This window comes from Falco peregrinus, chromosome 7 (genome assembly GCF_023634155.1).
Source record: "Falco peregrinus isolate bFalPer1 chromosome 7, bFalPer1.pri, whole genome shotgun sequence".
Lineage (NCBI taxonomy): Eukaryota > Metazoa > Chordata > Aves > Falconiformes > Falconidae > Falco > Falco peregrinus.
Genome location: NC_073727.1, coordinates 23,914,921 through 23,930,442, shown reverse-complemented (window position 1 = coordinate 23,930,442; position 15,522 = coordinate 23,914,921). Strand labels below are relative to the sequence as shown.

General features: G+C 42.5%; 1 protein-coding gene across 4 annotated transcripts in view; it reads left to right on the top strand.

Annotated features, from left to right (window-relative positions):
• The first annotated feature begins 2,488 nt into the window (after positions 1-2,488).
• BVES (blood vessel epicardial substance) overlaps positions 2,489-15,522 on the top strand; it is a 30,799-nt gene continuing 17,765 nt past the window's right edge. For 2 of the 4 annotated variants that reach the window (XM_055811058.1, XM_055811061.1), the window contains exons 1-3: positions 2,489-2,660; positions 7,845-8,078; positions 10,360-10,484. In XM_055811058.1, the coding sequence (XP_055667033.1) occupies positions 7,856-8,078; positions 10,360-10,484 (348 nt within the window). In that variant the 5' untranslated portion in view covers positions 2,489-2,660; positions 7,845-7,855. Of the gene's footprint in view, positions 2,661-3,240; positions 3,319-7,844; positions 8,079-10,359; positions 10,485-15,522 lie in introns of those variants that run through there. The other 2 variants (XM_055811060.1, XM_055811059.1) reach the window with 2 other exon arrangements.

Below are 15,522 nucleotides of genomic sequence, written 5' to 3'. Positions count from 1 at the left end.
TCCACGTGACATTTTTTACTGTGGACTATTACTGCAGGAAATAGCTAAATAATTGGAGAAAGTACTGAAGCTATCAAGAATTTAATAGCAGAAGAAGCATGACCGAGAGAAAGGCTGCATCGATGAACAGCTGTAACACCATTAGACCTGTCTCTGCTAACAAAATGCATCAATTCAACACAAATCTCTGAAAACTGATCTATTTGAAGCTAACTCCTCATCAATGAAAATGCAAAGTTTTTATTTCTTGCCTGTCAATTTATATTATCAGACTTCAATGAACTTGTACTTTATTTAAACCCATTCTTCAAGTCTTTACAGCGGTTTAAGAGTAGAACATGAAGCTGATTTTATTAAACCAGCCCATTCTCCTACAGTACATGAAACCTTGGCTTAAGACAATAAAGTCTACTTAATACGTTCTTCTACTTAGATAACATTTTAGTCATCTATACAACTATAGAAAATGCTATGTTATCTAAGATTACCTATATAACTAAAGGTTATGTAAAATTACGGCCATTAATATCTGCATAGGACTATGTGCTATTATCTATATAAAATTGATGCTACTCATCGTATTAGATAAAGGAAGGCTTTTCTTCTAGACGTGGGTGCACCCCACAGCATAAGGCTAGAGTCCATCAGAGCCATGTCTACACTCTTCATCTACTTATGGTCCTCCTGGAGGGCCAGGCAGCTCAGATCCTCCCTCATTTCTCTTTCCGCTGACAGCTGTACTAGATACCACCTCCTACGTTACCCACGCAGCTTGGTTCTTACCGCCCCGCTGCACAGGGGGAATGACATTTAATCATGAATATACTGAAATATAAAGGTTCCAAGAAAGTAACTGCAATCAGGGCAAAGTTCTACACCTTCACATGGCTGCAAATACTATTAGTTCACACCAAGCTTTCTTACCTAGGATTTTCTGCACTGGGCTAAGCAGATACTGTTTACCACCAAGGCTCCCCACAAAAGCAGAGAAGACCTGCAGGGTAATGAGAGAAGTACAAGGACTTTATAAAAGATACAACTAGTACAACTAAGCATTCTTCTCCAATGCATAACATTCAGTAACATGCTAGAAAATGTTTACACGACAGTCTAGATTTGGATAGGAGCTCTGTGACCAGCCACTTTGTATGCTGCTTTTGGAAGCTACTTGGCTTTGCTCCAGCAAGCATGGCTGAATACTATCAATCTCAAACACATGCTAGATGCTGTATCTCTCCTGACCATTCCCATGGCCATGCTATCCTGACTCGCTCTTCCCACCCTTTTTCCATCTCACTTACCCTGCGTATCTCAGAAAGAGCAAACACACCCATAAGAATGACTGGCTGGTCAGAGGAAACAACAGTCCCAAATCAAATCCTTTGTAATAAATTCCTGATGTATTTTGGAAAATCAGGTCTTACACGAGGCAGCAGGATTCATAAAAAACCTGTTCACATGGCACACATCACTGGAACAATCCAGATCTCTTCTCCAAGAGGTAAAGCCAAGAACAACCATTAATAAAGCTGGAGCCTCCCAGGACACATGTTGATGCGTACGTGTATAAACTGTTACTTCAAAAACAATGCAGTATTCTGTATTCTTTCCAAAAACTTAAGTAATAATGCTTTCCATATGCTCTCAGCTGCTGAAAAAAAGCCCCAAATCACTTTGTAGCTAGCTCATCAGAAGGTATTGAATGAGATTTTCTGCCTTTGCAGTCCTCATTTATCACTGGCAGGTTTGGGGATGGGTTGGGATGCCCACAGACTGTATCTGGAATGCCCTTCACCACTGGATGCTGCACATCAACATCCTGGAGATGACGGCAGGCTTGGTGGCTCCTTTGCCTGTCCTGCAAGCCTGGTGGTGCAGCAGAGGGCTGGACAGGACATCAGCAGAGTAATCCACCAACACGCAGGTGGCCCACTTTGGAAGCACATCATTTCTGGGAGCTGTCAAACTGCCACACGAGCAAACTTGGTGACATTTCTTAAACATTATGCTCATGACAAAGCAACCACAGCAGGTGCCAAGTCGAGAAGCGCGGTCTTATAAAGGCTATCTTGGCTCCTTGACTCACCATATAGGGGAAACACTGCTTGCCACCCGTTTAGGGGCACGTTCAGCTCTTCTAATTTTAACCACCCACGGGCGAGGCGAGGCGCGCTGCCCGCGCTCGGCCCGCACCCCGGGGCGGATGGGGGCGGCGCTGCGGGGCCACTCACCCCGCGGCCTTCGGTGCCCGGCCGGGCGCTGCTCGGCGCTCAGGGGCTCCCACCTGCCCGGCGACACAGCAGCTGCTGCGCGCACCCGGCGGGGCGCGCACCCAGCGGGGCGCGCTCCCGTGGCCCCGCGCCACACCTCGCGCCGCCCCGCCCCCTGGCGGCCGCGCCTCGCCCCGCGGCCCCCCGGGCCCCCGGCAGCCCGCAGCCCCCCGGGGCCGGCGGGAGGCGCCTGCGCGCTGCGGCCGCTCGGTGCCGGCCCCGGCGCTGGCGCCGCCCGCAGCCTCCCGCCGGCTTCTGCCTATTTTAGTCACAGCGGCGGCGCGGTGGCCGTGGCGGGACGTGGTGCCGGCGGTGCTGGGAGCGGCGAGGAGCGGCAGCGCGAGCCCGTACCCGTCCCGTCCGGGAAACTTTTCCGAGGGCGCGGGGCAGGTAAGGGGCGCTCCTGCCGCCGGGGGCTGCGGGGACGGCCCTGCGGCGGGGAGCGCGGCGGGCAGGGCGGCCGCAGCGGCGCTTTACCTGGGCGGCGGCGGCGGGTGCCCCGGTCGGCTGCGGGCGCCAGCGGCGGCGGGTGCCTGCGCCCCTGTGGCCGCCGGGGGCCCCGCGCCCCCGGCCCCGCCGTCCCCGGGCGGGCGGACGCAGCTGCCGGGCGCGGTGCTGCTCGCCCCGGTCACGGCCCCGACGGGCGCCCGGGGAGCGGGGTCTCCGCTGGCGACCTTCCCGCGGAGAGGCGCAGCCTTGGAAACGGCCCTGCCGAGGGCAAAGGGGCAGGTGGTTTGCTTCATTTTTAAAATTTTTTTTATTGTTACTGTTTTGTATAGGCGGCGGGTCTGGTGTTCGCAGGCTGCGGGCTGAGGTGGCGCTTGGGAGGGCTGCGCCCCCCGGCGCTGCGCGGAGTGTGCCCGGGGCGGGGGGGGGGGCGCGCCCGGGCCGGGGCCGTGCGGGGGCCCTGGCGGGGCGGGCGCGTGCGTTAGGCGTGCGGAACGGGAATGGTGGTAAGCGTTCCGTAGAATGAAGCGCGGAGTGAGGCTGACAAGTGTCCGCGGTTAGCGGCGCATTTAGTGGAAGTTAACCTGCCCCAAAGAGCATGGTGAGCTGCATCTTTTCTTACACCGCTTTCGCGTTCACTCCTACTTCACTGTAAAAAGGAAATCGGTAACTTAAGCTGTAATTAACTCGATTACACTAGCACTGTTTGTCTTCAACTCACAAAAGCAAAGAAATTATTGACTATCTAAATTCCCTATGCAGCTTTTGTGCTACAAGACCATAGAAAAGTAGTTAAAGTTCTGCAGGTATTATAAAAAACCCAACAAAATCGTTGAGCTTGATTTTTTTTTTTTTTTCTCTTCTGTAGACTCACATTCTGTCTACAAATGATGGACTGTGAAGTTGCAGTGACTATAAAGTTATACGAACATACTCAAGCAGAACTTTGCGAAGCTCACTTGAATAATGTTGAACGGTAAAGCTGTGGGATGTCAGTGGTCCCCGTGAAGTGGGCAGTGACTCGAGTGGGACACAGTGCCCTGTCCCCTCCTGGCTTTGCTGGCCTAGTCTCCTGCTAGAGCCAGCTGCTTTAGATTTTTCTGCTATGTCTGTCTTCTGTGAGCATTGTGTAGGTATCCAGAAAACAGCTATTAGTTTTAAGAACATGTGCGGACTAAGTCTTTTGGGAATAGCTTTCAGAAGTTTGGTCTGTTGTGTAAAGATGTCCTGAGCATAGAAAAATGTTGAAGTTCACTGTATTTACGTTCTAGGAATTTGTATTTTCAGTCCTAAAGCCAGGTCAGATTCATGCACAAAGAAATTTAATAGGCTTTGTTTATGTTAACCATACTAATTGCTGATGGATTTAATGTTAAACGTGTCACTGAGTGGTGGGGCTTTTTTTCTTTTTTTTTTTTTTTTTTTTTTACATTTGTTGTTTGGATTCCCCCCCCCCCTCCGCCTTGTTTGGACAACAAGTTGGCTTGAGTTTTCAAACACTTAGTTTGGTAAATATCAGTCTGTATGATGGAAAAAATACTAGATATTAAAACATACTCTTTTAATTATTTGTCTTATGCTCCATAAAGCTTCCATTTAAGTTGATACTTTCCCAATTATTCCAAAATGATTTGACTGTGTTGGTTGTATTTTTGTCTCCTGATATTGATATGTCTTCATGTATTGAAGACTTAAGCTTAAGACTTCAAAATGTGCTATGTTGATCCTTAGTCGACATAACCCTAAATTAAAATTTTTAAAGGTCTGATTCTGTAGTGAGAAAACTAATTTTTTGGATCTCTGAGGTAGCAGAGGGTAGGAAATGAAAATCGCTTGTTCCTGTGTTGAACAGCACCTTTTTTTTTCTAATTCTTCAGTGTTATTTGACAACAGTAGGCGTTAGGACTAAAGAATTGATCTAAAATTACAGAGATGTTATTTTGAATTTGTCTTTCTGGTGTTACCTGTGGACAAACATTGTAGGTTACACCTTGTAACCCTGCCTGCCTTTATTGTTGATTCTCAAGCAGGCTCCCTAGTTGAAATTCATGGGCAGCTTTCCTCCAGAGCCACAATCTGTCCTTGAGTCATTTTGCAGATAGCATCAATCTATTTCTCCCAGCTTTAAAATACTATCATGACAGAAGGTCTTCAGCTTTCTGCTGTTTTGTGGTACGTTAGTAATGCTGTAATGTTTGTGAGTGGTAAGTTCAAATGTGTTCATGTAAGGACTTCAAGGTATTAAAGGCAAAGCTTATAAAAATTAAAAAAAAAAAAACCAAACAAACCAGCCCCCCCCCCCCCCCCCAAAAAAAAAAAAAAACCCAACAAAAAACCAAACAAAAACCACAAAACAAAAAACCACAAGAAATGGAGGTGGCTAGTTTCTGGTTCGTGGGTTCTAATTTAGGCAGCCAAGTAGGTTGCCCAGACTTTCAAAAGCATTGACCATCCTGTTACAGCTGTGGACACTTGATGGCTTTAAATGACTTGGTCAACACTTGCAGAAACATCTTCCCATTATGACAGTTTGTGGCATCAGTACCTATGGCTGAGGAGGGGAGTGGTGTTTTGGCAGGGATGTAAAAGAATGAGATTGTCACATGTTGGAGTTAATTTGCCTTGTTGGGTTTCCCCATTTTCAAATGTGTGGTGCTTTACAGCCAAGATTTAAAGAGTAAGGTAGCCTCTCTTCTTGATGCAGTACTAAATTTTGCTATTAAAAAAATCAAGCATCTGGAAAGCTTTCTTGATTTGTAATCAGTTGCAGCTGAAGTTACTTCTTGCAGCCTGTTTTGATCTTGAGGTGAGTTGGTGGACTTAGAGCTGGTTCTGTATCTGTCTGTGAGTTCTGTTGGCATGTTAAGCGGTGCTTTTATTGTCAGATGGCTGGACAGTGAAAGACCGAATGTAGATAAGAGACTCTGCTGATAACTGTTTGCAAAAGATCTAGAGGTACTGCTGGTCCAGTGTAACAAGTTTATATTGTTTGAAAACAGGAGCACAACGATGAGATGTGTGTAAGACTAACACAAACTGTTACCCAGCTAGCAATTACCTTCTGTTTATGAACACATTAAAATGCCAGTCCTGCAGCTTCGTACGGGCTCGCGCTTTGGCTCTGTGTGCGAGCAGCTTTGTCCAGACAGCAAAGCTGCTCTTTTGGCTCTGTTGCTAAATTCATTCAAAAGAGCTGACATAAAATAAGACCATGTTTGGATGATGCCTGTATGATACCTGGGCCGTGAATTTGGGCACAGTGATTATTGGTAACAATTTAATGTTGAACTTGTTTATGCCAACAAAGCATACTTTAATTACCTTTGTGAATAACTGTAGGAGCAAAGAGAGGAAAGTGAGCTTTTAACGAAATAAGTGAATTACGTATTTTGGTAAGAATTACATTTTTTTTCTTTGATAATAACTTCTATCCAGATATGGATAGCGCTATGTCAGTGTTAGTGTTTGATCATGCAAGATGCCTCTGCGTGTTCTGTAGTGTACCTTAGCTGTGACGGGCTCTGGGCATCAGAGAGGATCTATCAGAGGGTTGAGGTTTTCTTCCTGATTTCTTCCTCCTTTAAAAAGGTGTTTAAAAGATTGATCGATTTCAGAACCTGTCCACCTTGCTTATATCTTGTACACAGGTTTATTAGGAGAAAGGTAGTGAAAAGAATGGATAAAACAGCTCAAAATTACTTCACAGCCCAAGAAGCATTCTCAAGTAACAGAAAGATGCTGAGTGTATTCCAGTCCGCAGGAAATACTGAGTGTATTAACTGTGACTCAGAATTGTCTGCTGAGCAGATGAATTACATGACAGTTAGGAAGCACACACAGCAGGGACGTGCACTGTCTCTGCAGAATGTACTTGAATGCAAATCCTGTGGTGTTGCGTGTTACGGAGCCTGTTTGCTCAGTGATACATGCACCTATTTCATTTAACTAGACTGAAGCTGAGCTCCCTGCTGTGGCAGTGGGGGACCATAGGTGTCTTACTGGAAGCAGGGTTTTCCTGTGGTTTTGACAGCCCATCTAGGAAAAGTTGTGTTCCTCTGGCTGGGAGTGTCTTGAAATCTTCCAGTTTTTCTTTTTAGTTTGTTTTTAATAGGAATTTTTTACTTTGTATTGGAAAGATATTTCCCACAGATATATTCTTAATTGGTGTGAAAGGAAAATATGCTAGACTTGCTATTACCACAGCAACAACAAAACCCTATGTATTTTTAGATTAGAAATCAGCTTTTTTAATTGTCTCCTTTTCTCCAGGAGTTCCACAGACAACCAAAGGTCTCGCAAGCTTGCTCATACTAGGTAGACCAAATGATTTCCTTGAAAGACTAGCAGCCTCTTGTAACTTACCAGCCTGGGCATCTCCCTTTCTGATTTGGTAGCATCTGATCAGCTAGCAGGAGAAATGGTAGTTTTTATTTACTGTTCTCAAAAGTGTTCTGGGGTTTTTTGCCTACTCTGGTTAATGTGTGCAAGATGATATGTGGCTTAGGACACTTCCAAATGATCCCGCAAGAAAGCCAAAATTTGAAGCTTTCTCTGTTTTCAGTTTTCGTGTGGCTTGTTGGCTTTTTTAATTAACCAAACAGCACATGTTCCTCCTTTAAGACCTTCCATTCCTTATTTAGACAAACAGCTTTATGTAGTACGTCTCCTTTATGGTGTATAAACTTATTTTCTTTTTTCTTTCTCATCTAGGTTGTTAAATTCTCTTATGTATTCACTTTACGTAAGATTGTGGACCTATTCGATAAATGGTAGACCAAAATGGGATATTTTTTTTAAATTTGTGTACTAGGAACAATACAAAAAATGGAATGTTTTACTGAGCAATGACAGTCATAGTAGCTAGTCTTCAGACAGCATTGTTCATGTGCCTACAGTCCAAACTTCAAAATGTACCATTCTTAAAACCTAGCACTTAGGTGAAAGAGATAGTAAAGCATTACTGAACTATAGATCTAGCTTACCCTTTTAAAGCATTTGTAGATTTGTTCTGTGAATGATAACAAAAAATATATCCTGGGAAGAGAGGCAGTAGTCTAAAATCCATTTGTATGTCTAATATATTTCAGTTTAATGCTCAGTGATTATTTTCTTTTCTTCTCATTGCAGGAGTCTCCAAGATGAACACTACAGTAATGAGCCCACTCACTGTTACTCCACTAGATTTTATTCCAGACTTAAAAAATGCAACTCTTGTGCCTTTCAATGAGACTGCATGTGAAAACTGGAAGGAGATTCATCATCTTGTTTTCCACGTGGCAAATATTTGTTTTGCAGTTGGACTGGTTATTCCAACTACTCTGAATCTTCATATGATCCTTCTGCGAGGTCTGCTCACCATAGGTAGGAGAATTGTAGGAGAGATTTGCAGCCTTCCTTTGACAGAAAAAGCAGTTCATGGCCATTACGGAGCTGGTCTCTTCAGCTTGTGGTGAAATTAGAGCCCATATTCATGATTGTTGTACTCTGCTCAAGGTGTTCTTGGTGTAGATGGGGGTCTGTTCTGACCCTGACATATTTTTTCTTTTTTTTTTTTTCTGAAAAGGTTATATGTGCCTAGGCTCTTAATTTCCCAGAAACGTAACTTATGATTTCAGCTCTGTGAACATGCCAGCTTGAATACAAGTGGACCCCACTTACTTTAGATACTTTAGATGTGACTGGCTGCTTAAAATTAATTAAATTGCAAATCACAGTTAAGTCTATGGATCCTTAAGACCTTAATTTTAGGTTTCAGGTAAGTACTGGGACTATGTATTGGCTGGTGCACTGGCTTAGTGTGTCTGCAGTAGGTGAGGGTTTTCCCTGAGATTAATGTCGGCCCACCTGTTCTTTAAATGTGGCTTCAAACACATGGCACTAGAGGGTCACCAGCATTATTTTCATTGCCTATTTAGAAGCACAGGCTTTCGGTATGGAGGGCATTCAGTGTTCTGAAGACAGTTATGTTTCTTCCACCACTGTAGGCATCTTGCAACACCAAAATTTGACTTCAGAGGAAAAACTAAATTTGGCATGCTTGAGACTGTGCAAGTGTGGTTTGATTTGTAATGCTTTTGCAGTCCCACAGCTGTTTTAAAGCCGCTGTACTTGTGTGGGACAAGGTCTTTGTGATCAAAAGAGGAGGAGTAGCAGGTCATTGCAGTGTAAGGAAGATAAACTCTACTGTATCACAACACAGAGCATGTTTAAGTATTTTAAAGTGAGAATGCTTATTTTATGATAGGACTTCTATGGTTGAGCTTACAATGATCTTCCCTCTTTTTTTTTTATAGCTATTATAGGATAACTTATTAAAACAAACTGCACTGACCAAGGGTCTGAGCAATGCAAGATTTTTTTTTTTTTTCAGTCTTGTGTATCTCTCCTTTTAAAAGCAAAAGGAACTCTGCACTTGCTGAGCCTGCCCCTTTGATCTGTAGGTCTTGTATTTTGATCAGATATGGAATCAGAGTTTTGCAAGCTTGAGGTGGCAGCTGGAAGCAGACTTAATCTGTGGGCAGCATAAGTAATAAAGCCTAGTTTCTAGGGATCTGTCCCCTTTGCTTTGATGGCCTTGCCCCACCTCTGTGCTGCTCCATGATATTGCTGCTTTTTAATATTTCCAGACCTCATACCCTCCTTTCCCTTATAATCTAATTAACCAGCTGATCAAGAGTCACCTTATTTTGATCTTTCTGATCTGTGTGTAAATGGTGCCTGGCCAATTAACAACCCAGACAGAATAGGTAATACTAATTTCATGAATCATCATCTTCAAGGAGAAAGGGGAAGGGACGCTAATTTGGTACCTTGTCCCTTATTGTCTTTGCACAAAACTTAAGGGAAAACAGATCTGTGACCTCTACAGCTCACAGTTACCTGGGAGAGGCTCACAGTTGCATAATCATTTGATAAGTATTGTCTTTCTAAGCTAGAATAGAATCCTTAAAGAGAAGGCGTGCTGTATGATCTAAAGCAAATGTCACTACTCAAAGCAGCTAAAAAAAAAAAAAAATAAGCATTTGAAATTTCCTCTTTGTCATACAAGAGAATTCAGGTTCCTGCTGTGACCTTGTCAAAATGCAGCAATGATAATTAGTTTAAATACTCAGAAATACCTACATATGACTTTAGGAGGTTTTTGTGCAAGTACTGCCCATTAGGTAGGTATGAATGCTACTGATACGAACAACAAGCATTCATTTCTAAGCTCTTACTTGTCTAATTAATGCAATACTAGCAACAAAGCTTTGTGAGCTGCTTATTTTTTTATTTTTTCTTTTTTTACTTAAGATACTGTTTTCCCCCATCCCATTTCTACTTCATTTTAGTAACAGACCATCGTGGGCTGCACCTTTCTGCTCTCTCCAGTCCTGATCTGAATTATTGTTGCTCCAGTATTGCAGTCGCCTGCACTAGGACTGCAGTCTGCTGCCAGCCTGCCCTCAGTGCCTGTTGGTAGCATTGTAGTGATTAGCTCCGCTATAACTGCATGCGTTGATCCACAGAGCCTAACTGTAGTAAAGCTTGTAGAATATGTTGCTTTTCAGTGTAATTGCACCCAGTGGACACAATCTTGATGGCTTTTTACAAATGTGTTTATTGTTCAGTGAAATTTAACTTCCTTTTTCTCGTTTTACAGGATGTGCATTGTTCATCATCTGGGCTACACTCTATCGTTGTGCCTTGGACATAATGATCTGGAATTCTGTATTTTTGGTTGTCAACCTCTTACATTTCATATACCTAGTGTATAAAAGAAGACCGGTATGTATAATGGCTAAATTGCACGTGCAGTCTAGTAAGATGAAAGAAAAAGGAAGTTTTGCCCATGTTTGCTGGGCAAACCAATGAATTGCACAGTAGTTCTTGAATTAAGACAGGAGTTCTTTGGACAAAGTCAGTTAGCTGCTTCAGGAAAGATCCAGACTATAAGTATGGTCTGATGCAGTACATGATTATTTCCCTGAAATCCATATTCTTGAAAAATGATTTGACTTCAGAAGTTACTATTGGCTGCTTTTGGCTATTGGGTTTAGTTTTGGTGGTAAGGAAGGGGTTACACCGTTTCTTTGCAGAGAGAGCAGAAATGGTAGTTTGGGGTTGGTGTGGCGGGGTTTTTGTCATATTCTCAACCCTCCTACCCACGAGAGTACATGCATACAGATCTCCTGAAATAAAATCCTATTATGGTACTTAAAACTGAGCATTCCAGGACAGTAATCTTTGGGAGTTTGGGGAGTATCAAACTTTCCTAGCTCACTTAAGTCGAATATCCTCTGTGGTGGGAAAGGAGGCAGATGAGTGACAAGTACCCTTATAGCCTGTTATTTCAGCCTTAGAACAAATGTTGATGTCTGTTTATAAATGACCTTCACACTCCTTGCTGGCAAGTGCTTTAGCCCACATGTTTTGTACTGCCACATTCCTCTTAAATGCAAATGAAAGGTGAGATACTACTACCCTTTTTTTAACATCTGAGATAAGCAGCACAATTGGGTAAGGTGTGGGAAAGTATTAAGTGAGATGATGCTTCCTTCTATCCCATTTAGTGCATTCATTGAGTTTTGAGGGTCATGTCTGGGAATTTTGCAACTCCAGCAGCCTTCAGAAGGATGCATTGGGATTACTTTTGTCAAATGTACTCGAAGAATATATTTGAAATGTATACCAAAAATAGAGGATTCTTTGCCCTGCCTTCAGCTAACTGTATATCCACTAGAAAATCCACTTATTTTGTTAGAACTCATCCAGAAGTGTATTCTGTTTCTACAAAATGATTAGCAGCCCAACCTTCTGTTGGTATATGCACATGAAAACCAGATACTCTTTAATGTAACAGTTGCTCTTATGTGCCAATCAAATATTAATGAAGTGCTAAGTGTTCAAAATGTTAATATTCTGTAGTCTCTGAAATCTAAGGCAGATTTGTAATGTGAAGGCTAAAGGAATATATATGGGGTTACATTATCAGCAGAATAACTTTGCCTTTGCTCAAAATCAGACACATTCTGGAAGTGTATAATAGCTGGAAATAAGTTCTTCACCAAATCAATGCAGCCTGTGCAAGAAGGCAGCTAGGAAATTGGCAACCTTCTCCTTTCCTGGCAAGGCAGCATAAAGCTTGACTTCTGTCTTGCCTAGGTGATAGCTTAAAACTAGCTAGACTGATCTACTAGTAGACACTTATAGATGTGTAGTAAGTATTTCTAGTCATTTAAATTAATCTTGGAGATTAATCTTCCTGGTGAAAGGATACGTTCCTCTTTGGTTTGTGTCGCTAATGCTGTTATTCTAGCCTATTCGGTCCATTTAGTCATCATCAAGACCTAGCAGTGTGGTGAGACTGCACCATGTTTCTGCTAGTCAGCCATAGCTGTGATGACCAGTGCACCACATAGAGTAGTAACAGCTGTGATAATGATAATGTAGAGCCAGTGAAGCCAGACTCTACATGTTTGTGTCTGCAGTTTAGATATCCTGCACAGGTGCTCTGGTTTTTAGTATGGAATGAGCTCATGTTGCGTTCTTTTCCCGCAGTGAAGCCACAGAGTTAGCATGTTCTGCTTCCCCTCAACCAACCCACCAACTGAGCCTTTTAATATCATCTTGAGGCCTCTAGTCCTTTATCAGGTGGGGCAGGAACTGGCTAACAAAGTCAGAAGTTATTGCTAAAGGCAGGAGTGCACAGCTGATATAAACTTTCTTCCCTAGAAAACCAAGCCTTAAAATTTACCTGTATTTTTAAAAGTGAGTTGTGGCATGTGTCCTTACAATTGGGTTTGTACTCCTATCAAAAATCTGAATAAAAGGTTATCGGACAGTAAAGGAGCATCTTGGGGAGGAGAACACACTGTGTTGTGCTTGAGTAAAAGAAAAAAAACACCTTACAATGTGTAAATCAATCCTAAATGAAGAAAAACATTTTATTCTATGATCACAGTTGCGTACTAAAAGCTATGTTAGCACGGGCTGGGGTTTTTTTATGCATCACGGTATAGACTTCATCCTGTGATGAAAATAAGTGCCGCTTATTTTCACTAAATTCTCTAGTAAATTTGTTAGCAGGTTTATAGGGGTTAGGGTAAGTGGTAGAAGTAGATTAAGTACTCTATAGGTGGGTTTAAAAAGAAGGAATTGTGTAAGGACATGAAACTTGACTCAGACTGTCAGTTGCCAAAGTTGGTGGAAAATTACCTGTATTGGAGAGCAAAGTTAAAGGCAGGTCCTCCACTCCTTCCTCTATTTCTGTAGCCCTTCCATGCTGGCTATGTAAGCACAGCAGAACTGAGGCACTTGGCACTGCCATAGACTGCACTATACACATGTGGTGCAAAACCACAGCTGTTTTTATATAGAGTAAACTAGAATTCTAGGCAGAGAATGTTAGAGGAAATAATAGGGAAAACAGACTTCGGGTGTCTTCTAAAATGCTGTGCAAGGTAAGGCTTTCAACTTAAGTAGAGCTAGAGCAAGCTATCAAAGGAAGAATAATTTAATGAAAAAGAGGTGGTAGAAAGGCTGAAATCTACAGTATGGCTAAAAACAACGGCAGAGCAAACTCTGGTAGGCAACCACAGTATATAAAAAGAGGCTAAAGGTTAAATTGTATCTGTCTACAACAAGTTGATAGATTGAGTACATCTACTTGAGTACATGTGTTAAAGGAAGAGTTCTACCTACAGCGATGTTCTTCCGGTATGGAGCACAGATTCACCGAAAAGTTACCATCTGCAGAGCTACATGACCTTTACGACTTACAGCTTAGCCAAGAGTTACTTCTGATAGACTAGCCACGTAGTGGTGTTTCTTTGTATGTTGAGACTTAAAATAATTTCAGTAATTTCCTTTCCATTAAGTTTAAGAAATTACAGTATTTTTGAACATTACATGGTAAAATACACTATTTTAACTGGTGTAATACATAATACTTCCAGTAATTATCTTTAAATCAGGTTGTTTTAAAAACACATTGAGATGATATAGAAAGGTCTTTTTTTTTAAACTTTTTTTCCCAGAAAGACCTGGAAGGAAACTTAGTGTAAGATAAGTTCTAGGGTTTTTTCCTTTAGAGTTTTGATTCAAGGAACATAAATTGGGCAGAACTTCTAAGAGTGAATAATAGTTGAATTGTTCAACAGCTTTGGGTGGGAACGGATGAGAAACCTAAGCCTGGATGGTTTTTCCATTCCACAGTGTAAGTTGTGAATAAAGAAGTGTAGCATCTGGCTCTTGTTAGAGCATACCTAAATACTTCCCATGTCCTGGCAAGAACACCAAGCAGTTGTTTGGACCCAACTTGATCTATGGTGTGGAAGCTGTCCAGACAGCCACACTCCTGCTGCTCTGGCTCCTGAACAAAACCAGAGGAGAGCAGGGCTGCTGAGGGGGCCGAGTTCCCCCCGCACCTGTAGGCACAACCTTGTGCTCTGGCTGCTGGTGCTTGAAGTGTGGTTTAGCCACAGACTGTGCTGTTAAACTTCATGTTAGAACATCGAAGGAGCACTTGTACAGCTAGATACCTACTCGGAGGCAAGCTAACAGGCCTGGCATTCACCTGAGTGCAGTGCCTGCCACGTGGAGTGTTATTGCTTGACTTTGTCCTAAATTGGATACATCATTTGGGGACTCTCCCAGCCAAGGTCCTGGGCTTGTGCTTGAGTCCAGCAATGCTTAAATAGTCTTCATGATGGTGAGTTTCGAGTATTTTTTATTTTATATTCTAATCTGTCTAGGTCTCTGCATGACTCCTATCACTGTATCTGACTGTGGCCTAGGATTTGTGCTTTAAGCTAATGTGGACCATGTTACAGTAAATGTAAAACTACTTATTTCACTCTTGTCCCTATATGGATGTCTGCACTGAGCTTTTTCTCTCTGTCCATGGCAAAACACAGTATTGATCCACAGGAAAGGACAAGAAAAAATTCTCAAATTAAAAATAAAGCATTGGAAAGATCTAATGAAAAATCAGTCCTGGACGGTGATAGTACTTAATGACAGATAATAAATAGTTGAAATCAACTGCATTTAGAAGTTTTCTGCATGTATATGTTAACTCTGTGCTTCCCACCATGATCAAAATATGATTTTCCACCAATGCCATGAACAACAAAAGTGGCATGTTTGAATTTTTAGTTTCCTCTTCCTTGTTTGGTCAGATAAAATTTCTCTGGCACATAGGTTGTGGATAGTCATTTAACCCTGACCTTTGTAGATGTGCACACTCCTCTTCCAAAATACCTTTTTGTGGTGGTAAAGCTTGCAGCATTTAGTTCAGATCAGTGCCCCCAGGGCCATACTCCAGATCTTGAACAGAATGAAGAAGCTTGCAGGAACGGCCTTCATGTGAAAACTGTCAAGGTGCTCCTTCTGGTGAGACTGGAGTTACTACCAGAAGAACTGCCTGAAACCAAATGTTCATTTTTAGAGTCAACAAAACCGATGATTGCGTCTTGACAATCTCTATAACTTTAGGTAGAGAACAAAGTAAAATTATGAAAACACCACCACACATGCCTTTACTGAATCTCTCTCTTTTGCCTTCCATCATCTGCAATATTTAATTACTTGCTAGAGACAGAAGTGTGCAGGGAATAGAAACAGTAAAATGGATGAGGAGTATCAAATACTTTTAACTGGAAAGTGCTCTACATGGGCATTAACTGTTGTCTTAGGTGGTCTCAATCACATTCTGGTACTTGCCTTGAAAATGACATCGTTCAGGACATGGACACTCCTAGAAATGAATGACCTCTGAGAGGAAGCATGTAATACATGTAATGTCTAACAATTAAGAGCACTT